This window comes from Aspergillus tubingensis, assembly GCF_013340325.1.
Source record: "Aspergillus tubingensis WU-2223L DNA, scaffold_9, whole genome shotgun sequence".
NCBI classification, from domain to species: domain Eukaryota; kingdom Fungi; phylum Ascomycota; class Eurotiomycetes; order Eurotiales; family Aspergillaceae; genus Aspergillus; species Aspergillus tubingensis.
In genome coordinates, this window is record NW_023336283.1 from 186,478 (window position 1) to 210,689 (window position 24,212).

At 48.7% G+C, this 24,212-nt stretch overlaps 8 protein-coding genes and 1 non-coding gene across 9 annotated transcripts; 5 read left to right on the plus strand and 4 right to left on the minus strand.

Moving 5' to 3' along the window:
• Nucleotides 1-1,213: 1,213 nt before the first annotated feature.
• AtWU_08144 (alpha/beta-hydrolase) lies at nucleotides 1,214-2,962 on the plus strand (the record flags this gene model as incomplete). The annotated part of the gene is made up of 6 exons (XM_035503252.1): nucleotides 1,214-1,270; nucleotides 1,339-1,423; nucleotides 1,485-1,799; nucleotides 1,868-1,983; nucleotides 2,039-2,336; nucleotides 2,406-2,962. 6 exons carry the CDS (start codon nucleotides 1,214-1,216, stop codon nucleotides 2,960-2,962), a joined length of 1,428 nt encoding a protein of 475 aa, XP_035359145.1.
• A 300-nt stretch (nucleotides 2,963-3,262) lies between these two features.
• On the minus strand, nucleotides 3,263-5,691 carry AtWU_08145 (ankyrin; the record flags this gene model as incomplete). Its single annotated transcript, XM_035503253.1, has 3 exons — nucleotides 3,263-4,475; nucleotides 4,528-4,675; nucleotides 4,734-5,691. 3 exons carry the CDS (start codon nucleotides 5,689-5,691, stop codon nucleotides 3,263-3,265), a joined length of 2,319 nt encoding a protein of 772 aa, XP_035359146.1.
• Nucleotides 5,692-7,213: 1,522 nt separating this feature from the next.
• On the plus strand, nucleotides 7,214-8,693 carry AtWU_08146 (glycoside hydrolase family 76 protein; the record flags this gene model as incomplete). Its single annotated transcript, XM_035503254.1, has 3 exons — nucleotides 7,214-7,304; nucleotides 7,359-8,053; nucleotides 8,106-8,693. 3 exons carry the CDS (start codon nucleotides 7,214-7,216, stop codon nucleotides 8,691-8,693), a joined length of 1,374 nt encoding a protein of 457 aa, XP_035359147.1.
• Nucleotides 8,694-9,264: 571 nt separating this feature from the next.
• Nucleotides 9,265-10,170, plus strand: AtWU_08147 (glutathione S-transferase family protein; the record flags this gene model as incomplete). Its single annotated transcript, XM_035503255.1, has 3 exons — nucleotides 9,265-9,630; nucleotides 9,687-10,009; nucleotides 10,062-10,170. The coding sequence occupies 3 exons, from the start codon at nucleotides 9,265-9,267 to the stop codon at nucleotides 10,168-10,170; spliced, it is 798 nt and encodes a 265-aa protein (XP_035359148.1).
• Nucleotides 10,171-10,946: 776 nt separating this feature from the next.
• Nucleotides 10,947-12,588, plus strand: AtWU_08148 (hexokinase; the record flags this gene model as incomplete). Its single annotated transcript, XM_035503256.1, has 5 exons — nucleotides 10,947-10,995; nucleotides 11,054-11,164; nucleotides 11,224-11,249; nucleotides 11,300-11,710; nucleotides 11,767-12,588. The coding sequence occupies 5 exons, from the start codon at nucleotides 10,947-10,949 to the stop codon at nucleotides 12,586-12,588; spliced, it is 1,419 nt and encodes a 472-aa protein (XP_035359149.1).
• Nucleotides 12,589-12,728: 140 nt separating this feature from the next.
• Nucleotides 12,729-15,863, minus strand: AtWU_08149 (2-oxoglutarate dehydrogenase family protein; the record flags this gene model as incomplete). Its single annotated transcript, XM_035503257.1, has 3 exons — nucleotides 12,729-13,255; nucleotides 13,302-15,687; nucleotides 15,744-15,863. The coding sequence occupies 3 exons, from the start codon at nucleotides 15,861-15,863 to the stop codon at nucleotides 12,729-12,731; spliced, it is 3,033 nt and encodes a 1,010-aa protein (XP_035359150.1).
• A 506-nt stretch (nucleotides 15,864-16,369) lies between these two features.
• On the minus strand, nucleotides 16,370-17,877 carry AtWU_08150 (dihydrolipoamide acetyltransferase component of pyruvate dehydrogenase; the record flags this gene model as incomplete). The annotated part of the gene is made up of 3 exons (XM_035503258.1): nucleotides 16,370-16,486; nucleotides 16,542-16,724; nucleotides 16,777-17,877. The coding sequence occupies 3 exons, from the start codon at nucleotides 17,875-17,877 to the stop codon at nucleotides 16,370-16,372; spliced, it is 1,401 nt and encodes a 466-aa protein (XP_035359151.1).
• A 962-nt stretch (nucleotides 17,878-18,839) lies between these two features.
• On the minus strand, nucleotides 18,840-20,067 carry AtWU_08151 (thiolase-like protein; the record flags this gene model as incomplete). Its single annotated transcript, XM_035503259.1, has 2 exons — nucleotides 18,840-19,842; nucleotides 19,892-20,067. The coding sequence occupies 2 exons, from the start codon at nucleotides 20,065-20,067 to the stop codon at nucleotides 18,840-18,842; spliced, it is 1,179 nt and encodes a 392-aa protein (XP_035359152.1).
• Nucleotides 20,068-23,564: 3,497 nt separating this feature from the next.
• On the plus strand, nucleotides 23,565-23,637 carry AtWU_t213. Its single transcript has one exon. It is a non-coding gene; the product is annotated as a tRNA-Thr (tRNA).
• Nucleotides 23,638-24,212: the final 575 nt, after the last annotated feature.

Below are 24,212 nucleotides of genomic sequence, written 5' to 3' on the forward strand. Positions count from 1 at the left end.
CGGAGTTTGCTGAACCTGCTTTAGTTTCCTTTACCAAGTACCAAGACACGGGTCGACACCTTGTAATCCACATCTATCCTCTATTTGAATCAGGCGACAATAGATTATGGATGGTAATGTTTATTAGACAGTGAATAGTGGAGTCCGGGGATCGGGATAGTAAATCTCGCTTGGCACCGACCCTGGCGCGTAAGCTGCCATTGCATCTGGCTCCACTTGAGTCTAGGAACTATGTCTCAATATTCGCTTGGTTTGCACGCGTGGTACTACTTTCAAGCTGCTTACTTAGGGATTCGTGCCCCGCCATGTTACTATTGCGTAGACTATCAACAGGCAAAGTCGAACGGTGGCGTGAATCTATTGGAAACAGATCTCCTCTCCCATTCGAAATGCCACAACACAAAAACTATTATACGAGAAACTTCATGCGACATGACCGTTACTGTACGTGGACCTCCAGGCAGAGTAGCAGAACACACGGCGCATCAGACGATTGACCATTCTATTCGCTATGCTCTACAGTGTAGGGAATCCAAATTTAGTCTGAGCGGACTAATATCGGCGCAATAGTTGGCCACTCAGCGAAGGGCCATGGCTGCTGTAGTCGTTGGAGGAATTACCTGCAAGGATGCCGGATAAAGGATTCAGTATGGATTAGGTAGCGTAAAGAGACCAGGGCCTGATGCATATCATTCCCAGATTCGGCCACCTAAAATGTGGATAGGTGAGTGGAGATGCGTTTGAATGGTTGTGTAGTCGAGACTAACTCTAACTCACGGGTAATCGGACCTCTCGGTTAGAAAGGGCAGACTTATGCCAAGTCTGAGTATCTGAGCTTTACTTTGTTTAAATTAGCGATGACGAGGTCCTTCGTAGGACCCTCACTTCCCCCGCAGAGTGGGGAACGGACCCTGCTGTATTGGCCTCAGACGCCGCGTGAGACGTGAGGCCTCTTTCTGCTCGAATACATAAATAGTCCTCTCCGCATTGCCTAACCCAACGCAAAGAAACCTGCATTCCAGAGCAATCTCTCCGTTTGGCGAAAAATTGGATGATGACCTTTTTCGCTTCGTTGGTCTGGGCAGGGCTCACTACTCTCGCTCTTGGAGAGTTGTACCCCCCATACTATGCAGACTTATCGTGGCAACCGGCGAGATCGCTATCCAACTGGTCAAATTTGACAGTGGAGACACGAACGGGAACCTTTATTGGCATGTTGAATGATACATACCCGGATGTCCGCCAATTTCTTCGGGTTCCCTATGCACAGGTACGCACCAAGCTAGCTATCAAGGATCAGAGAGGTTCGAGGCTAATATAATCAATTTATATTACTAGCCGCCAGTCGGGGATCTCAGATGGCTTCCGCCTCAAAAGTTGGCCAACTCATCGAAGAGAATCGACTCGACTCGCTTTGGACCTGGTGAGTGACCTGTGCTGTGAGCGTGACCGACCCGAGCAGCCTTCTGATGACCTCGATCTAGCCTGTCCGCAGTATGTTGCTTCTGGAAGCAGCATGTGGGCAGAGTACGCACCTACAAGCCTTCTGCTGAGTATTGGGGAGGCACCCAATCAGGGATCGACGGCTTGGTCCTCCTCAGAGGACTGTCTGTCACTAGCTGTGTGGACCCCAGCGTTTGCCAACAAGACATCAAAACTGCCTGTAGCTCTTTTTGTCACAGGTGGTGGCGGTGTCACTGGCGGAATTGAGGTTCCATCCCAGCTACCATCAAACTGGGTATCGAACTCCCAGGAACATATTGTCGTAACGATCAATTATCGGGTCAACATCTTCGGCAGTAAGATCATGTTGAACCACCCTCGCGCAAATGACTCGGGCTAATTGATTAACTATCACTCGATGTAGATCCTAAATCGAAAGCTCTGACTGAGACATCTCTGACTTTGTTGGATGTGCGGGCCGCAGTAGAATGGGTAGCCGAGAACATTCGGGCATTTGGTGGAGACCCAGACAATATCATGGTAAGAGATTCCAGTCCACGAAGATCATATTATCCTAATCAAAATTTTAAACCAGCTATGGGGACAATCCCAGGGAGCGGCACTCACTCACCTGTATACTCTTGCCTTTCCAGATGACCCTCGTGTGGCAAAATTTGGTGTCATATCCCAGCCGCCGTCGGTGACAATCAATCTCACTGAGACAGCGGATGTATACGAAGACTTCCACATTGTCGCGAAAGGCCTCGGGTGCAACTATGGAGACGACGCAGAGGCAGAGCTGGAATGTATGCGCCAAGTGTCATGGGTGCAGATTGAAGAGTATATCAACCGTTACAACGGCACCCAATCCATCGCCTTCTCTAATTATATCCGTTCGTCCACCACAACCCCATGATTGTATATTTTGGACATGAGCATCACTAACTAATTACGTGGATTAGCCGACGAAAAGTACATTTTCTCCAACGAGTCGGCGCGTTATGCTGCGGGTCGAGTCGCACGAGGCCCAGCCATCCGCTCGGACGCCTCACGAGAACAAGCCAGCACATCGGAGTCGACGACAATGGAAGTAGAAGGCGAATGGATCTGCACTGCATATGAGGACTCCATCCGTCGGTCCTCCTTAGGACTTGAGACGTACCGCTATGAATGGGCTGGAAATTTCTCCAATATTAGCCCAGTCCCTTACCTTGGTGCATTTCATTGGTCGGATCTGTTGATGATATTCGGCACATATATGACAGATGCAGGAAATATATCAGCTCTGGAAGTTGCGACGTCGAGGACCATGCAGGATCACATCTTGGCGTTCCTCAAGAATCCCTCCACGGTCAGCTCCACTGTGGGTTGGCCCGCGTTTAACGCTACTGCTCCATCGGGCGGCCTCATCCTCGAGTTCGGCAATGGCACCACTGTTAAAAATATCACGGGTGATTTCCTCGAGGCTGGGTGCTGGGACTCTTCAGTGCCATTCCCAATCTATGAGCCTAGAAAATGAGCTTGGGTTGATTGACAGCATAATCTCGTGTGGACGATGCGAATATACTAGTTTGTTGGCAGTCTGCTATCGTCGGTGGGGCTTCTGTGATTTCTTTGAGACTTCAGATATAATCTAGTCCAACCCGTGGTTAGCTTGATACTATATCGATGATTAGGTGACTTCAGTGACATGGCAGCTAAGCCTAGAAAGGGACTAGGTCATATCGATGCAAGATGCAATCTATTAGGGCAGCCTAAGAGCTAGGGGGCTTGGGTGTAACAGACCTACTCTATAGAGAGTAATACTATATAAGTAGATTTATCCGCTCAAAGCCTCCTCTAGGAGAAGAGCGGTATTTTGATGTCCATTCTTTAATGCCCAGAATAGCGGTGTCCTCCTGTTCCGGTCTTTGGAATTAACATCCACCTTCTCAGTCTCTAACAAAGCTCTCACCCCAGCTTCAAGTCCATTCCCTGCCGCCAAAGACAGTACAGTCCGGCCCTCTTCGTTATCTCTTGCTTCCAAGTCTGCATGTCCAGTAGCAATCAACACCTTCATGATTTCTTGATGCTTGTCAAATGCGGCCCAGGAAAGCGGCGTTCGTCCGTGGTATTTCTCTATGGTGTTGACATCCGCCTTGCCGGTTTCAAGCAGCGATTTGACAATCTCTAGGTGGCCCATTCCACACACCCACGAAAGGGCTGTGCGGTCTGATGTTTCATCGCGGATGTTTAGGTCAGCTTGGCCAGTGGCTAGGAGCAGCTTGACTACGGGTTTCATTCGCTCGAGAGAATTAAAGAGCGCCCAGGTCAGTGGCGGCCGATTTTGGTAATCAACGGAGTTGATGTCGACTTTGTTGGTTGCTAGAAGGAGCTGAACAATTTCTGCATGCCCAGCCCCCGCAGCCCATGATAGAGGCGATCGACCGTAATGTGAGTCTCTGGAATCGACGTCCACTTTACCAGTAGCAAGCAATAATCTCACGACTGGCACAATCCCAGCCTCTGCAGCCCACGATAATGGTGTCCGACCATCCTTTGGGCTGTCCAGAGCCAGGTTGGCCAGCATATCCCGCCCAATCCCAATTGCACTTCTCGGCCCTTCGTCCATTGGCTGGACATGGACAATGTTCTCAGCTGAACCAACAATACTCATTGCAGCCTCCAAATTGCGTGACGTGACAAGCAAAGATCCATGTTTTGCTTCTGGGAACGACGAAACAATCGGAATCGTCTCCGTCACGTCATCCTCCAGCAGAACAGGAAGCCCTGTCTCATGGGAAACACCCACGTTAATGACATTGTCCAGAATAACCAGCCATGGCCCATTCTCTTCGTCAGCTAGCCATTCCAATACCAGTTCCACGACATCGACGGCAGGGTCATCTTTTCCGGGTAGATCAAGACTGTTAGCTATATCTTGATAAGACCTTCTGTATCGGGAGATGCTGCTTGCGTTGACCCAGAATACGGATAGCCAGGGCACATGTTGGGGGCTTCGGTAAGCGTATTCAAGGGCAATGTGTGATTTACTGACTCTGTTAGCGAGTGTTATCATTGTTAGTATCACAATAATCTTCTCACCCTGTGTCTTTATCTCCAACGAGAGCTATGCTGAGAAAACGTTCAAATGCAGCAGCATCGTATCGTCTACCAAGCTCACTCATTATAGAATCACGACCAGTGAAGTTTCCATCTCTCTGGAATGGAACCAAGAAGAGTTTTCTGGGAGCTACAGCAATCAGTAAACGGAACATATACTTCGAAACGAACAAAGATTGATCACGGACCATTTCTCCTCATAGGTCTCGTTCTCTCCACATGCCCTGGTGGTATGACCGACAACAACTCCTTCGCATAAGCAGCCGCCACCCCGGCAGCATAAGGCTGCCATTTCTTGTTTTTATGCGAATCGGCATAATCACAAATGCCTCGGATCACCAGGCATGGGAAATTATTCACCAGCCCGGCAGCTTCCATCTCGAAGCACAACACCCCACCTAATTCTGCTGCGAGTCGGTCTCGTTCATGCGCGTCCTTGAGTACTTGATTCCCCGACGCAATTGTTCCATAATGCACTTTGATATCATGGCCTTCACGTTCGTCGCGTTGAATCGATTGTTCCTTGTCGCATTCCTCACATGTCATTCCCCCAGCATGATTATATGCCGCCTCGAACAGGACATCCCTGTTTTTGTCTTTATCGTGCGTGAAAGCGGGCATATCCTTAAGCCCTTCCATATACTCGGTCATCGTTCCCCTCCCCAGAAAATGCCTGGCCCGTAGCAGGGCCACCGCATTCAACAGAATAACCGGGGGCGCATTTAAAAAGCCCGTGCGTACGAACCCATTAGACGTGCTCTTCCCAAAGTCATACTGCACCACGCCCCCAGTTTGATTATCTGGTCGACCAACAACCACATCTCCCAACCGGATATCGTGCTCAGGACTGGGAACACCCCCACCGATTCCCACCATGAGGCCGAACCGGATGGATGGAAACGCAGAGCGCATCTGGATTGCCACGGTCGCGGCGGAGCTGGTGCCTATCTGTCCATCTGGGAGACAGGTAATCACAACGTTGTGCCCGGCAATATTTCCCAAAATGAATATGCTGGGATCGTTGATCTGCAGGCGTATGCTGGAGTGTTCGGTGTCTAGCATTGCTTGTGCGGCTGCTAGTTCGATTGGCAGAGCGCAGACCCAGCCTACGGTGTAGTCTTCGCGACGAGGTTGGCGTTCTCTCATTGTCGTACTACCGTTGCCTTTTTTCAATGATGAGGAAGAGGGTGTTGTTGGGGAGTTCTACGCGGTCTTACACATATCTGACAGCCTTGTCATATGCCTTATTTGTTAACCAGCTACTCAGCCTCGCGGGGCTCGGATGTGGCTCGTCCAATCATATTCCACTTCTATTGCTTAGCTATTTTGACACTCACATACTTCCCATAGCAGTAGCACATAGTAGCCTTGTACTCACACTTTTACTATTTATTGCTTGATGGTAACTGTCAGGCTATGTGCAATACATAATCGAGAACTTTGAAAATAATAATCTTTTTTTTTATCTCTCTAATGCTCCAGTAAACTCAATCTTGCAATAGAGCAACACCTATACAACAACTCATAAGCAGATCTAGACACAGGAAGATGTGAAGTAAGCAGATATTCTTCAGTAGTCTTTCTGCCCTTGATCTGCCATATATTTTGACCTTAAGAACTGATTTGTAGCCATTCTAGCTAGACTTGTACATGCTATTCCACCGGCCTAAGCATTCTGTTAGAAATAAGCAGATAACTGAGATGATCTTAGGCTCCTACACGGCTACTCATACTTGCTTACTTCTGAATAGCGGTGATAAGCATGGCAACGCTCGCCCGAAAGGCTCATAATACCTCGGCCTGCCTTGGCTAGAGACCAACTCCGAGCCTACCTACTCGGGCCTACAAACCTTCATGTCATTGAGTAGGCTAGTTGACTTTTGAACTTGCCCGCCCGTCCTTTGATCCCCGAGCTTCTACCGAGTCGTTTAACGACTCATTGATGTCTTCAGAACAATGACAGGCTGCTCTCGGCCATGGTAAGCAACATGCCTGTGGTGGATCACCCTGCAGATACCTGAGGCATTTTGGACCCTGCGTAAGAAGCCCGCTGACTAAGATTTTGACATTGCAGTTAAATAACTATTGAGTTAGGTCGTGACCTCACGGATTACCACAAGTAAAAATTATCAGAAAACTAGTATAGGTCTCTCATAAAGCTGCTATAGACATATTTGCAGTTCGCACCACCCAAAACCTCATATTAGAAACCCGATTAATGAGCCGGGGATAGTCATGAGGCTCATTGGCCATGTGCAGTGGAACGGGCCCTAACCGCCCCAGACTTTGACTGACGCTAACAAAACAACCGAAATGAACCATAAGCAGTCAGCAAATTATTAGAAAGCCAGCTGTTTTAGCGTCTTCGGACCCTGAAACTTGTCCTATCGAAGGCCTTTGGTGCAGTTCGAGCATTTTTCCGCCCCTGAGGCTATTGTGCACCCTCCACTTCGTGTCAAGCCTAAGCCTCGTTGGGGGCATTCACCCCTCCTGGAAGGAGACCGTGGTGAACTAAACTCCATTCCGAACCACATGGTCAAACTCTCATGTCCACTTACAACCCACCCAAATCTGAGATTCTTATGCTGGTTTTTATTAAAATATAAGCCGCCCGAGGATTTCCATGAGATCCGACTGATCATCAATCACACTCGTTTACACAACCACCATGGTATTCGCTCATTACATAGCAGCGGCATTCACCGTCGCCGCCTTGGCCGGTACCCCCGCTGCAATCGATCTCGACATCACCAGCGAACGTACGTTTCCTTCTCCCATCACTCATGCAAGCGAATCCCTCTGACGCCTCGCAGAATCCATCAAAGATGCTGCCGCCACAGCCGCCTTCAACGCCATGTCCTACTACACGGGCAACCAGACTGGCCAAATCCCCGGGTACATCAACCACACCTGGTGGGAAGGCGGCGTACTCTTCGACACCATGATCCGGTACTGGTATTTCACCAACGACGCCTCTAACAACGCCGCCGTCAGCCAGGGCATGTATCACCAACGTGGCGCCGGGAACGACTACATGCCCAGCAACTGGTCTTCATACATGGGTAACGACGACCAGGTAGCCTGGGGCCTCGCCGCCATGACAGCGGCAGAGCTGAACTACCCGGAGGACGCTGGAATGCCGTCGTGGGTGGATCTAGCGGAGCGGGTATTCGATGTGCAATCCGCCCGCTGGGACAACAGCAGCTGCGAAGGTGGTCTCCGCTGGCAGATTTGGCCTTACGAAGTCGGATATACAATGAAGAACTCTATGAGCAATGGGGGGTTGTTCCAACTCGCGGCGCGGTTGGCTCGGTACACGAATAACCAGACCTATGTCGATTGGGCAAACACAATATGGGACTGGAGTACCGTGATTCTAGTGAATCAGGAAAGTTGGAACGTCGCTGATAGTACTGATGCGGCAAACGGTTGTACGAACCTCGGTAACAATCAGTGGTCGTATAACTACGCAGTGTATCTGAGTGGCGCGGCATATATGTACAACTACGTAAGTAGTTATGCACGCTCTGGGTTTGGGACAGAGGACTAACAAGAGATAGACAAACGGAGAGACCACGCAATGGAAGACAGCCTTGGATGGGTTGTTGAACAGTACCTTCGAAACATTCTTCCCCGCCAAATTCGGTGGTGAGATCATGTCTGAGGTGCTTTGTGAACCCGCGAACGTCTGTAACGACAACGAGATAACTTTCAAGGGTCTTCTGGCGGAAAGTCTCACCCTCACGAGCATGCTTGCACCATATACATCATCCGACATTCTGCCGCGCCTACAAGGCTCGGCTGTTGGCGCTGCGAAGCAATGCAGTGGCGGAAGTAGTAAAACAACTTGTGGACAGCACTGGTACAAATCAAGCTGGGATGGCACGGAGGGCATTGAGGAGGAAATGAGCGCAACGAGCATCTTCACGTCCAACCTGGTGGCGTATAAGCACCTGTCTCCGGCTACGAAGACTACGGCGACAAATGTGACCTCCTCAGCTGGTACAGATACTGGAAATGGAACGACTACTGCCAGCACGGCAGCGGGAAGCAACAGTGTTGTCCCGACAAACGGTGCCAATTCTCTGTCTTGCGGACTCTTTGGTGTTGCTCTTGCTATTGTCGCGGGCGCTTTTGCCATTGCTTAAGTGCTTAAGCCTAGCTTACATAGCTAGACTCGATTACCCGAATCCAGCGCGGTCAGAGCACTTTTACCGGACTTGATGGCTTGTATGGGTGGAAATCATTTATATGCCTTTTACTATATTGTAATAATACATCTGTTGTCGCTTCTTGACCCGTCCTCTGAAGCCGATCAACGATCATTCTCACAAAGCGGAACAGAATTTCGGTCATGAGTGTTCGTCCAGCTTTACAGCCCCGAACGAAGGATCTAGCGTCCGTAGTAGGGTCCCCGCAAGAGCAGGATCTAGGCAGCATTCTAGGCAACATACCCCTATTTACTGATACCATTGGCTTGTCAATTGACCTTGTTTATATCTTTCTCGCCCCTCATACTCAATAAAACAGCTAAGAAGCACACTAGGATAAGTCTAATTCGACCGGCGAATAAGAATTCGTCCTCTCTACTCAACACGAGCCCGATCCACTCTCGGTCTTTGCAACAATCGCAAAACCCGCTTTAAGAAGCTTCGCAATCACCCATCATCGTCATTATCTCGGCGAACCAAACCGTGGACACAACTAAACAGGAACACAATGAGAATCAGCCATAAACAACCAGAAATAACCCTATACCGCGGCTTCCCCGGCACGGGGATCTACACATGGTCACCCTTCGTCACGAAACTTGAAGTCCGGCTCCGATTTAGAGGACTATCTTATCGCATTGAAAGTGGGTCTGTTCGCGCGGCGCCACGGGGAAAAGTGCCTTATGTTACTATTTGCGATGAAGACGAATCTGGGCCGGATCAGGCTCGGACAATGTCTGATTCGGATCTCATTATACAAAATCTTGTCGATGATGATATCCTCCCAGGCCTAAATGGTGATTTGAGTGTTCAAGACAAAGTTCTTGACTCAGGGATTAGAGCGTTGTTAGAAGACAAGTTGTACTTTTTGCAGGTATTTTCACCATCCATCCCCTCTGTACATCGTGTTTTGTTGACGAAAAGAAATAGGGTCATGAAAAATGGATTGACAATTACTATTCCATGCGCGAACATATCCTAGCTTCACTGCCGTATCCTGTCCGGATAATCGTGGGACATCTCATCTACCGGAAACAGTATCAGACGTTGCATGGGCAAGGGACATTACGCTATTCGGCAGAAGAACGGAGCGCATTCAAGAAACAGATATGGGAGGATATTAACGCCTTATTAGAGGAATCCAGGTTGCAGAGTGATCGCAAGGGACCATATTGGGTGCTTGGGGGTCAGCATCCGACTGAGGCCGATGCTACGCTGTTTGGGTTCATTGTTGGGGCTTTGATCTGTACCGCGTAAGTTTCCTGTTTGAGGAATAGTAAGTTTGGAGGTGCTAATGATGTACAGATGTCCTGAAACGCAGGCCATCGTGAGAGGGTTACCAGTTCTGGTAGATTACGCGCATAGGATTCATGATCGGTATTTTCCGGATTATGACCTTTGGGCGGAGGACTAGTTTCAATCTTGTTCTTAATTGGCATCCTTAATTGGAAGTTGTGTCAACACATGCCATATGTTGCTGAGTGCGTTGGGGACAAGTGGGTTGGTCAGCCATAACAGGACAATATGTGGGTGATCTAGATCATTCCGGAAACACCGATACGGTGAAAATAACCCGCGGAGTGCATTAGGTAGATAACCTGCTAGACGCCATGAACAGTAAGGTGCCACGAAAAGACTGCGAGCTTATAACCTATCTTAAGATGATAATACTCCTAAGGATCACTACATCATCAACACCTACCACTTTCTAGACCCTTCCACAAGACATAGGCCCATAGCCAAGAGCCTCTAGATAATCTCTAGGTAAGCATTGCCTTGAAACAAGGCCATGCAGATTCAACCATCTTATCAACCAGACGCCGGAAGGGACCACTCCGCGGACCCGCCTCGGGCCGACGTCATCCTGAAGTCAACCCGATTCATCGCCGAGCTCTGAAGATGCCGGTCCTACTGTTCTCGGAACATTGTGTACCGGTCTAGAAATAGAGTAATCCAGAAAACTTGGCTATGACTGGTTGGGAGCAAACCCGCGGATGATTAACTAGCCTGGTAGTCAGATGTGGGTATGCTTCATGAGGGCTAAGCTGTAGACCGAAGCTATACGTAAGAGGAGGTGATTGTGTTACTTATCTGTGCTATATAAAACCTATCGAGAAGGCCCATGATTTTCACTTGAACACCATTATCTTTTTCAACGTTAGTTAGAAGATCATATTGCTAGTTGTCGAAATGAAGGAACCACAGGGCGCTCCCGGATCGGGCATCCACTTCCCGCAGGGTATACTACCCTCCTCGTCACATGTTCCGCAGAACCCTGGACTGACACTGCAGCGTAGGAGTATCGGAGAAAGTGTCAGAAGAGGTTCAAAAGATCGCGGATATGTTCCGTGTCGATGGTGACACTCTTCGACATATCACCGACCATTTTGTCAAGGAGATGGAGAGGGGTTCGTATATCGCCCTGACCACACATTGTAGTAAAGGCTCTGACATTTTCTCTGCTTAGGACTGGGAAACTCCGATAGCGATATTGTACGCTTTGTTCACTCTCCTAGACATTCTGATAAACTGACACATGCCAGCCAATGAACGTAACCTGGGTTACCAAATCCTCGACCGGCCACGAAACAGGCCAATACCTGACCGTGGACATGGGCGGAACCAATCTTCGCGTATGCAACGTCACACTGACAGAAGAGAAAGGCGGATACAAGATTACACAAAGCAAGTTCAAGTTACCGGGTGGCTTGAAGACAGGTAATGCGCAGGAGCTATGGGCGTACATTGCAGACCGCGTGGCAGACTTTCTGCGCGAGCGTGCATTGACTCCCCGCCCGGGCGAGAAACTACCACTTGCGTTTACTTTCTCTTACCCGGTGACACAGGATAACATTCGACATGGAGTGTTGCAACGCTGGACAAAGGGATGGGATGTATCTGGAGTAGAGGGTGAGGATGTTGTTGCACAGTTGGAAGAGGCGTTTGAGGAGAGGGTAAGATCTTCTATATCATCTAGGTAAGACGGCACTGACTCGTCGTTCATCAACAGAACGTCCCTGTGCACATCGTCGCCCTAGTGAATGACACAACCGGAACGCTCATCGCATCGGCATACAAAGACCCCGAGATCAAGATCGGTAGCATCTTTGGCACCGGATGCAACTCAGCATACATGGAAAAGATCGGGCGCGTGCCGAAGATCGCAGAGCACCATCTCCCCGCCGACCAATACGTCGCAATCAATACCGAGTATGGCGCCTTTGACAACAGCCACCGGGTTCTTCCGCGATGCCAATTCGACCTCGAGATTGACCGTGCTTCTCCGCGACCGGGTCAACAGACATATGAAAAGATGGTCGCTGGGCTGTATGTGGGAGAGATAGTACGGCTTATCATTGTCCATCTACATGAGGAAGCTGGCTACCTGGAGAATATGGATCTCGGTCGTCTGCGACATATTCACGCAATGGAATCGTCGTGTGTGTCGAGGATGGAAGAGGACGGGTCAGCGGAGGATAGCGCGATGGCGGAGACACGAAAGTTCCTGAAAGACGAATTTGGCATTGAGCCGACATGCGAGGAACTTCGAGTCTGTTGTCGTCTTGGGGAAATTGTTTGTACGCGTGCGGCCAGGTTGTATGCGTGCGGTATTGCGGCTATCTGTAAGAAGGAGGGTATTCGCCAAGGCCGTGTTGGTGTGGATGGCTCTACGTTTGAGAAGCTTTTCCGGTTCAAGGAGCGGGCGGCTGCTGCTTTACGTGAGATCCTAGAGTGGCCTGACGGTTCAGAGGACTTGATTACCTTTGTGCCTGCAGAGGATGGATCGGGAATTGGTGCAGCTTTGATTGCGGCGTTGTCTGGGAGAGAGTGAACAGCAGGAGGGGTTGGCTTGGTTTCACGAATAACGATATACGAAGCACATCCATTCATATGAAGACTGTTTATACTTAGTTCTTTACTATAATATTAAGACACTGGTACCTCGACCTATTAAGCTATGTGAAGAACTGGTCACTGACGGGAAGACACCTGAAACGCATCACCCATGACCTTCTCTTCTTCAATGGCATGAAGCACCTTATACCCCACTGCAACACTTGACATTGGCTCCCTCCCTGCATAACGTACCTTCTTATCCGTATGATGCTTCGTCTTAGCCAAAATAACCTCAAACCTGGGCATAATATGACCCCAAGCGCCACCATTAAGCGTTTCTTCTTGGCACCAAACAACATCTGTTGCGTTTGGGTAGTTATCCAGATTTTGTCTAACTTGCTCCCACGGGAACGGATGGAGTTCTTCAATCCGCGTGATAGCTGTGCCTTTGAGGTTATGAGTTTCACGATACTTGTAGAGCGCCGCATACACTTGGCCAGAACAGAAGATGACACGCTTGATAACCTCCGGCTCATTGATAGTAATGCCGTGCTGAGTTTCGGGAAGCAATGGTTGGAAGTAAGGTGTATCAGTGAACTCTTTAATATCCGAGCGTGCAAGGGGGTGGCGGAGTAGGGACTTGGAAAAGAGTATAATGAGAGCTAGATTTGTTAGCAGGGGTATGAGATAGCGGAAAAGGAAACATACGCTTTCTGAAGTCCCGGTGGATCTGCCGACGCAGAATGTGGAAGTAGTTTGCAGGACTTGTCATGCACACAATCTGTATGTTAGCATCCTGATGCTGGCGCTGGAGCTGCTCTGGTGATGGGAAATGCCTTGAATCTTCGTCGCCCAGTTGCAAGAATCGCTCCAAGCGGGCTGAAGTATGTTCCGGTCCTTGGCCGTCGTAGCCATGAGGCAACGAAAGAACCACACCAGAGCCCTGAAGCCACTTCTTCTCAGAAGATGCGATATAGTTGTCAATGATGACTTGAGCGTTGTTTGCAAAGTCGCCGAACTGGGCTTCCCACATCACGAGAGCATTTGGATCTGCCAATGAGTAGCCAAACTCGAAACCCATTGCTGCAGTCTCACTCAAGGACGAATTGGTTATGGTGAATAAGCTCTGGTCTGGGTTGATGGTGCTTAAAGGTGTGTATGTTTTGTTGGTTCGTTGGTCGTGGAGAACGGCATGACGCTGGGAAAAGGTACCTCGTTCGACATCCTGTCCGGCTACTCGAACCCCTGTACCCTCACGGAGAAGCGTTCCGAATGCCAGAGCTTCGGCAGTAGCCCAGTCAATATCTTTTCCAGTCGTCACTGATTGTTGCCGGCGAGAAAGAATTCTTTCTAGATTCTTATGTAGCTCGAAGCCTTGCGGGACCTCCGCTCCAAGCTTCTTAGACACGGCCTCGATGGATTCGTGACTGACTGCGGTCACCTTCGGTGGTAGTGTTTCCATATTCGACTCTGTTGGCGCCTTCAGTCCTTTCCACGAATCGATTAGCCACTCTTTTGGATCAGGCTTCTGATCTTTCCTCTTTTCGTAACATTCCATAAGCTCTGCCCAGGCTTTATCTTTCATCCTCTGGACTTCCTCTTTCATGACGACGCCTTTTGAGATCATGCTAGCCTCATACCCATCGAGAATATTCTTCTTCTCCGCGATGCGCTCATACATCGTTGGCTGGGTGAATGAGGCCTGGTCCATCTCGTTATGCCCATTGCGCCGATAGCAAACGATGTCGACGAGGAAATCTTTCTTGAATGTTGCCCGGAAATCTGCAGCGAGTATACCAGCAAGAACCACTGCCTCGACATCGTCACCATTGACATGAATAACTGGTGCGTCCAAGATTTTCGCCACGTCTGTGCAATATAGCGACGACCTCGCCTGCCAGGCATCGGTCGTGAACCCAACCTGATTGTTCACGATGAATCTTAACGTTCCACTAATCTCGTACCCTTTCAATGCAGCCAGTCCCAGCGTCTCATACACTGTTCCTTGGCCAGCAAAAGCCGCGTCGGTATGTACATTCAACATCATCGTCTTCTCACTATCGCCATTCTTCCCATCTTGAATCGCCCTCGTCTTCCCCATAACAACCGGGTTCACCGACTCGACATGCGACGGCTGCGGGGCCATATTCATATACACTTTCTTCCCGGAAGCAGTCACCCTCTCACCACTTCCCCCATAGTGATACTTAACATCTCCGGGTATGCCCCAAGCTGAAGTCTCCTTGGAATCGAAATCCCGCAACATCGACGCGCCATCTTTTCCAACAATGTTATATAGCGCATTCATGCGCCCGCGATGACCCACGCCCATCTCAATATGCTCAACACCATTTTCAGCCGATCGGTCCACGGCCGCCTCGAATGCAGGGATGTAGCTTTCGACTCCATCAAGCCCAAATCGTTTCTCATTGGGGAACTTCGTAGCGAGGAACTTCTCCCAAGCCGTAGCGCGTACTAAGCCATCCAAAATACGTTTCTTCTCCTCATTCGAGAATATATGGCGTTCTGGCCCCTCGATCCGCCTCCGGATCCATTCTACCTGCTCCTGGTCCGAAATGTGCATGTACTCGACACCCATACTTCCACAGTATGTTTCCTCGCAGATGGCGATGACCTCCCGCAGAGCCATGCTCTTCGTCGCGGTGAAATCCTGCGCACCTAACCCAACAGGGATGATCATATCTAGATCCTCAGGTCCGAGGCCATAATGCGCCAGGGATAACTCCTTCTTCCGGACTTTGCCTTCGTTGAGCATTCCTAATGGGTCAATATTGGCGTGTTCGTGGCCCCAGCGCTGATATGCCTGTATTAACTGGATGGCTTTGAGCTGCTTCACTGTCTCCGATTGCGCGTGTGTGGCATTAGTTGGTTTGGGTATCGTGGAAGTTGCAGATACTAGTTCTGGTGGAGGGATAAAAGCCTGCTCAATTGCGACATGTCCGTTCTCAACGTTGTGGAAGTATGCTTGCCAGGAGAAATGTACGGAGGTTGGGTCGGCTTTCCATGATGTGTACATGGTGTCGATGTAGGTCGAGGCGGTGCCTTGGAGGAAGCTGTCATTGTTGTGCTCGCTCTGTTCAGTGTTAGGGTCTTTGGTATTCATAGAATACATTGGTAGAGACGGCATACCAACTTGTCTACTGAGCGCTGTGTCGTTGCTTGAGTGGCATATGGCCGTGGGCGGAGAGGATGACGGGAAGAGTGGTGGACTTGCCGTAGGCCAAGTATTCGACTTCGTGGAACGAACATATTGTCTCTTTTGTACTAAGTAGTGATGAGTAAACGCCTTGTTGAGTGTCTGGATAAAGAGTATGATTGGCTGCTGTTGGTGCTGTCACTATCTATATATTTGCTGAGTCGTTGCAGCAACAGATCGGAGTGTGAGGACCCCACCAGTGCAAATAAGTAGTAAACTAAAACTGAATATAAAAGGAGACCCCGCATCTTAAGTAAAGCTCGGTAAGCTATCGGTAGTATCTCCTCTGAAGATTGATACATGCATATCGGTATGAAGGCTTCTCGCCGACGGATGTTCCATGCGGTCGGCAACTTAATGAGATGCCGTTCCTCGGCACATCCGATCTATGTCCGAAAAGTATGTTGATGCCTCGAAATGCAGGCCACAAAAAGCATATTCAAGTGGCTTCAGTTTGAATCACATTGGAGGCAGAAGACAAGGTTTCGGAGATATGTACAGGGTGTTTTATCTCACAAGCAAAGAAAAAGCACTAGCAGAGAACAATTGTCCACACAATCTACTCAATCAGCATGCTCGCCGGATCCTCGAGATACTTCTTCACCAAGGTCAAGAAAGTAACCGCTTCGCGACCATCCACCAGCCGATGATCGTATGTCAGAGCAGTATACATCATCTGTAAAATGTGAATTAGAAATGCTAGAATACCACGCATTATGAAATGAACTTACCGGCCGGATTTCGACCTGTCCTTTGACAGCAACAGGCCTTTCTTGAATTCCATAGATACCCAGCACCGCCGTTTGCGGCACATTGATGATTGGCGTACCAAACAGCGATCCCCAAATGCCACTGTTACTGATGGTGAATGAACCTCCGGACAAGTCATCCATGGTCAATTTGCCATCGCGTGCCTGTAGCAGTTAGTCTGATTTACAGTCAAGACGACACCGATCCCAAACATACCTTCTTTCCCAGCTCAGCAATCCCCTTCTCAATCCCCACTACACTCAATCTCTCCATATTTCTCAACACCGGCGTTACCAATCCCTTCGGTGTCGCAACAGCAACGCTAAGATCGATATAATCTCTGAACACAATAGTATCATCATTCTCGATAGATGCATTGATAGCCGGGATCTCCTTCAACGCGAGCGCAGACGCACGGGCAACTGGACCCATGAATCCAAGCTTGACACCATGTTTTTGGAGTACGGTGTCTTTGTTCTGTGCCCGGAATTCCATCACCTTGGACATGTCGACCTCATTGAAGGTAGTAAGGAAAGCGGCGGTGTTTTGAGATTGCTTGAGACGCTCTGCGGTGCGGAGGCGCATGCGGGCCATTCTCTCCTGCATCACATTTAGTATCTCATCTACAAAGGCAAAATTTGCAAACTTATATACCCTTCTCTCTGCGCGACTACCCTTGTAAGCTGACACGGGTCCTTGAGCGCCGGCGACAGGTGCAGCAGGCTTCGATGGTGCGGGGGCCGCAGTGGATTCCTTCTTAGGCTTGGGTTTCGTCTCTGGTTGAGACATAGGTTGCGTTGCAGACTGGCCATCTTTTGATTCCTTAGCCTCTGTAGCAGGCTGAACCTCTGCAGATTGCGACGCGTCGCGCTTCTCCAGAGATAATTCAATAACGGCCTGTCCGACTGTCACCGTATCGCCCTCGTTCACAAGTAGTTTGGCAATTGTACCGCTATCAGACGCATTGATAGCGACGTCAATTTTGTCCGTCTCGATCGAAGCGATTTCCTCATCTTGCTCTACGTAATCCCCAACCTGCTTGTGAAATGTAGTAAGGACACCCTCGGAGATAGATTCCGCCATGGCGGGGACGTTAATGACTCGTGTTTCTGCGGTACGAAGGGCCGATGCGCTGAAGGCGCGCGGTTGCTGCGACGGCTGAATGGGTATCCATGACTTCTGTGATGCGGCGGTTGTGCGCGATATAATTCGAAGCGCGTTGTATGTATGAATGGAGTGAACTGTAGGTGTGGTGCTGATAGCGCGTGGAATGCGGGTAATGGGGCCCCGGAGTCGGGGTGTTGTTCGTGATAACATTGTGGGTGATTGACGATGCGACAAGGTGAGAAATTCTAGACCGCTGAGTGGAGGAGCCTCAGGAAATTTAGATCGAGGGCGTTCCTCGGCTTGTGGTTGTGATGCCGCGTGGCCCGGCGGGAATATCCTCGGTTGCCGACCCGCCGGGAATTCGGCTACTTTGCGCGGCTATATGATTACTCTCTGGAACTGTTGAACATGAATCCAATTAGGGCTGCTTCTGACTACCTCAGCTTTGAGCTTCCCAGATTTAGTGATGGACTGTGTAGTAGTCTGTTTAGAACATCCAGACTATCGCGCACAAGCTCAGACACAAGGATAGCTTTTATGGCAACAATTGACCTCAGGCACAATTACCGAGCCTATATTTCTCCCCATACACAGGTGCATCGCTCATCGCAAAGCACTCATAGCGTCTTGCCTGCATCTCCTATGAATTAATTTTGACTATATTTTGAATGAAGTTAGTCATGTATGAGGATCATTTGACAGAGTGCATTTTACTAAACCCGGTGGGAGGGCGGTTTCAGGCTTGGCAGTTGCACGTCAGTAATTTTCTCGTCTAGAAAGATCGCATAGCAATGATAGAGTCTGATTATTCTCATGTTTACATCTGTATTGAGTTACATTTATTTCTAAGTACAGCTTGATGAAGATTAAGTGCGCTACCTAAGGTCGTCTTAATATGTGAACACAAAGTATAACATAGAAATCGGAGCAAATACGGATTTACTAAAAGTCAGAGCACATTCGCATATTGGTGACTCACTCTATATGCTAACGGGCTTTTGTATGGATTTATGAGGCAGTAAACATTAATGGTATTAATTGAGTAGGCAATCGTACAGCTGCCCTACATAGAGAACTGTAGCCAGGTATAATGTAGAATCTGAAGCGTCAATCAATCAAAACCCGACAGTCTTTTATCACATCATGTGTCAATAGAGGCCGAAAACCACGGTCTATGCCATGCGGCGCAGTAGGGCGATCTCTGTCCGGATACCGGTTCCAAAACTACATGCAACGACATTCGGTGTTTGCAATTTCTTTTCCCGCACTTTTTCCAACACCGCTAGAATCGAAACACTCGAGGAGTTCCCCCTTGTTTTGTAGATCTCATAACTGGCCGATAATGAGTCTTCAGGCAAGTTGAAAGCGGCCTGGACACCCTCGATGATAGCTCGGCCTCCTGGATGAAGAGCCCAATAAAAGTCCGTCGGAGACGCGGAGGACATCCCGTTGGATTGCAACAGAGACTGAAGGGGAGCTTTCATAGATCCAATTGCTAATTCAGGGATCTTCTTCGAAAATGTGGCTAAGAAGCCATAGGTGGAGACCTTGACTGACATTTCTTCTTGTGTTTCGGAGGTGGTGACGCTTTTATCATCAACGATTGCGAATTGCTTGGGCGTCTTATCACTCATTCCAAGAGAGTTGCAAACGACAAGTGCTGCTGCACCGTCACTGAAAATGACAGGGCCAATTCTAGTAATTGGAGACTGTGAAGCAGCGTGCAGCTCTGATCTGATCTGAATGCTGCAGAGCTCACATGCGACGATGAGGATTCGTGCTGCTTTTTTCCGGTGCGTGGCTGCATCTGCTAGTGCAGAAGCAAGTCGGAGGGATGCACACCCGCCTGCACAGCCAACTCCGCTGAGCAGGACTCGTTCTGTCCTATCAGGGAGACCCAGGTCACGAGCGACAAGTTGATCGTATCCCGGAGCTCCGGCATTTGTTGCGGTCACGGACACCATATGCGTGACTGAGGACGGGTCGATGTTACTTTCCCGGAGGGCTTTTAGGGCGGCCTTTTTTGCGAGTTCGACACCATATTCCCGAAATGCAGCGTCTACCTCTTCAGCGGTGGGTGGTTGGTCCCCAAGCCAGCGAGGATCATCCCATAAATCGATGACAGCTCGTGTCTCGATACCTGTCTTGGTATTGAGCATGAGCAACTTTTGGAGCCTGTCTTGATTAGAGAGCGCTTTTGAAAGAACATCGAGAGCACACCTACCATGGAGGATTTTCGGGATAAAATTTCAAGGCGTACTTGTTCAATTCTTCGGGGCCTATTAGTCGAGACGGCCACTCGGTAGCGATTCCTGTAATTATTGCCTCGTCCCCTCTCAGTTGTATCTCTGGCTGCGGGCTTTGCCCGGGAGAAGGAGAAGATGAAAGCGAATTGCCCATAATGTGTTCAGGAACCTGGAGAAATGAATGAGTAGAGGACTTTAAAGGGTTCAACTGTCCTTAATATGCCCTCGGTGCCTGGGAATGTAGACATTCTCTTGGTTCTCACGATAGATTCGCAAAGCTTTATATATTGACAGATAAGCCGGTAGAGTAGTAAGCGTGAGGGGAAAGGGTTGGGCTATGGATGGACGATAGGCCCCTCAGGGACTGGATCGGTCTAACTAGCCCCAAAGCAAGTAATAGCTCAACTTTGTCCACATCGATCAGGAGCCGGTACTATGCAAGTGGCACATGATGGCCAAGTCAGGTTTCCAAGGGATTGGTGGAAACGAACTCCATAGCAATTACTTGAGTTAGCGCCAGCATAGATAGCGTTGAGGTAGCAGATCAGATTAGGTCAGAATAACGGTTCTGTCACATTTGCTGCTGATCTTGTTCGGCCTTACCCAGCAGCCGCAGTGGACCCTGTTCACCTCACTCGTTCAGCATTTAAGCTTAAAGAGACTGTGGCACATTTGTGGAAGTTGATGAATTCCAGCACTTACTAGTCCCCTTCCAAATAATTTGGTGCACATCGTGGCGTTCTTCTTATGTGAATAAAAACATACCGAGGTTACAAGAAGGGTGCTGTGGTATTGAGAGGTGCCAAGGACGGTAGGATACCATCCAAGTATGGCAGTGGTCAGGAGATACAATGCCCCATGATTACTACTTCGGCTCACAATTGAGTTCACCGCATTCTAAAGCATATATACACTAGCGCATCATATATTGAATTAATTCTGCAGGGTCTCCTGCGCGATACATAAATGTATGCAAACACCCTTTCCGATCAAAGTCAATTTGTGCATGCAATGACCAAATCTCCACATAGAGTAACTGAACCAGGGGTATATGACAGTAGCTAAAAGTTGGAATTCAGAAGTAGTTCTGGCTTCCAGAAAGGAATAGCTCAGCCTAGGCGCATAGACTCCGCACATGAACTCAGTCTGCAATAAACCTCAATCATGAGACACGTCCTATTATTTTGCCGCATTCGGCCAACAGCCACTACTCAGCGCTGTACCCAACAATTGCCACCTAATAAATTCATGGATATTGTCTAGCTAACTATTGATCCAAAAACAGTAGTAGCTACTCGAGAATGTCCATGTAGCTCTTGTTCGCAACATGATACGTTCCGAAACCCACTCGCATTCCCCTCTACGTTAGCAAAACCGTTCGCCACTCCAAATTAAGACACACGACACCTGACGCTCACATTTCCCAGAACCACTTACTTCTCCATCATAACCAGCGCTAATTTGGAGATGTTATGTGTCGTGCAATAGTCCGAGGGTATTTTTCACTCGGCTCAATGAACAGTTTCCGGTCTATGTATATTGAACAAGTATGACCCCGCCGTAAGTCTGATCCATGGGATGAACCCCAATTATTGATTATGCAGAGTTACCCGAAACTCAACGCCGCGTGTCTTGATTGCCCCATGCTTTAGAGAAGGGCTGTCATCTTGGAAGCCTGCAAGACGGGCAGGTGAGGCAGGATGTACGTTCAATAGATCGAATTGGAGATCGTATTGGAGGGGGTGAGTAGCCTGCTCAAAGGAGTATGTTACTCGGAGACACATCATCCTAGTTTGCGTGGACGGGCTGTGAGCCGAATGCAATGCTCCCAAACGAGCTATTTCCCTGGCGAGGGAAGTCTGTTTGCATGCTATGGTGAGTTACAGTGCTCTGAAATCCGATGCTGCATAGAAGAAGTCGATTAGGTCCTTGGCATAGGCTCATGTAGGCGTGTGTTATGGGTTGAGCTGAGACCTTACCAGGTGATCTGTTGGGACATACCTCTGCTTGCTTCTACTTCATCTCACCGCGCTATATACATTTGTTTTCCATTTTTCTACTTTTCTTGTTTCAATTAGTTATTCATTATTTGCTTCACTCCCGTGGATGTTCCGGGTAGAGTTTGGACATACTGTATCTCTGAGTCGAGGAAATAGCGGGATATAGCGTAGGCGCAGAAATACAAGGGCTATCTAAATCCAAAAGCGTTTAGTGGATGATCAAACCCACAGGGAAAGTATTTACCGAAGAGAAAAGAGAGAAAGGTCCGAGTTCGCAGAAGGTCACACAGGGCTTGCGATGTCCTAAGTCAGGATGTGCCGACGAAGGTGTTATGTGACCAGTCTTCCATAGTGTTTCTGTAAATGGTATTGTTGAGAAGATATTGGCAGTGCTTATTCGTGATAGGGAATCACAGACATCCCATCGTAGAGTATGCATGCTAGACTAGAAACCCGAGTAGATAAGGCAGTCTCCGACTGCGGTTCTTGCTGCGCAAACCAAACATAGGCTGCAACGACGGATAACTACAGCTTTTGACACCTCACCGTAGATTTCCACCAGGCAGAAGCATTCTGTGACGTGACTAACCCCGTAAGTTAGATTCGTACTGCCTCCAAATGCATAATAGAAATTCCGCTGCGACTTATCTCTCCTTTGAAGCGAAAGTTTTTTGTACATCTTGCATGGATTCGGAGACCCTCAATGAACACGAACGAAATGTCGCGAACAATCTAGAACATCTATCTGCTTACTGTCTGTCAAGTGGGCTCTCATCAGGTGGTGGTCAAGGGAGGGGCTCAGTTGACTGCATCAGATCTGGCTAGGGGAGTAGTATCTGGATATGACAGAAATTTTGTCGGTGAGTAAATTTTGCAGAACAAATATTGCAACCTGTATGACTGCTGAGCATCACCAATCGAAGGCTGTAGTATGCGATTCATAACCGCGATCAAAACCGCAAAAGAGACTGCATAACAGAGGTATACAGACAACTTCGTAGTACACTGTCAAGCTGGAGATTGTAGGAATTTTTGGAGAATATCGTGTAACTACTTGAATAAGCAGCCATCAGAGCAGCATACTGCATTTCATGATGTTGCTGGACAATGAAAGGGAATAAAACGGTACCATGATGTTCCTTAACATCCCTAGTCAGTGGGTGGCTTAAGTATCCCACATCATAGTTGCTGGTACAATGAATATATATATCTGGTACTAACAGTGGCCAGGTCAGATCAATGACTTATAGTTTTGACTGATTCACTGATGTTCTGGTAGCTTGATGCTTTTTTTCTTCTTTCCCCAACAGGGGCCATATCAAAGTTCTTGGAAGACGAGAACCTCACTAGAAATTCGTCCTTCCGCTTAAATGACATCGTCTCGTACCAGATTTTGTGCATTGCGATGAAAACCAGGGGACAAAAGTCCCATTTTCTCGACCTACTTACAAGAACAAATCCATAACTGGTGGGAGTATACGGTAAATGCTGATGTTAAATATGTGCGACGGTGTGGAATGCACAGAGGCGCATTACAGAGGCCTGACTGGTCATGAAGATGAAGCTTGACTTTCAGCTGAGGGTGAACATTGGGGCGTTGCAGATACTTTGACCACATATTCCTCGACTTCGGTAGAACAGTTATCAACCAGCTTCTATGGCTCAGTTGGTAGAGCGCATGACTAGTAATCATGAGGTCCGCGGTTCGAATCCGCGTGGAAGCATTTTTTGTTTTCTTTTGCGTCCTTGAGACCCACTGCTCGTCGGCACAATGTTTAGACGGCGAGGAAAACGGGGTGCGTTGTAGCTTTTTAATCACCCTTCAAAACATTTACTACATCAGTTCAACGTAGATAGACTGTTGCGCCCTCGGAACTGGAGAATATCTTCCAACAATAGGTTAACCACCCTCTCTTTTCTCATATCAATAGATATTGACCGACCATCCAATAAAGACCCTAAACCCCGTGTCAATCTTGATTATCAGTACCTGCAGTTTATCAGGCCTTTGCTCCCCTGCTAGGCTCCCTCTGAATCAGTGAATGGGCCAAAGATGGAACTGAACACGTGAGGGATTTGCTTAATCCTAATCTCCAAGGCCAGGCATTAATTGGCTCTCAATCGATCTTTTGACACTTCTCCAAGGGAATCGGAAAAACCGGCCACATAGCATCCTCGGATGCTCCAGGTTCTCTCACTTGAGTGGGCCATTCGGATATCCCGCGATCGGCAGGGCAGTTCTGCACCCCAAGCAGTCCCAATCATGGATACGTACGCAGCTGAGTCCCGTGAAGGCGAA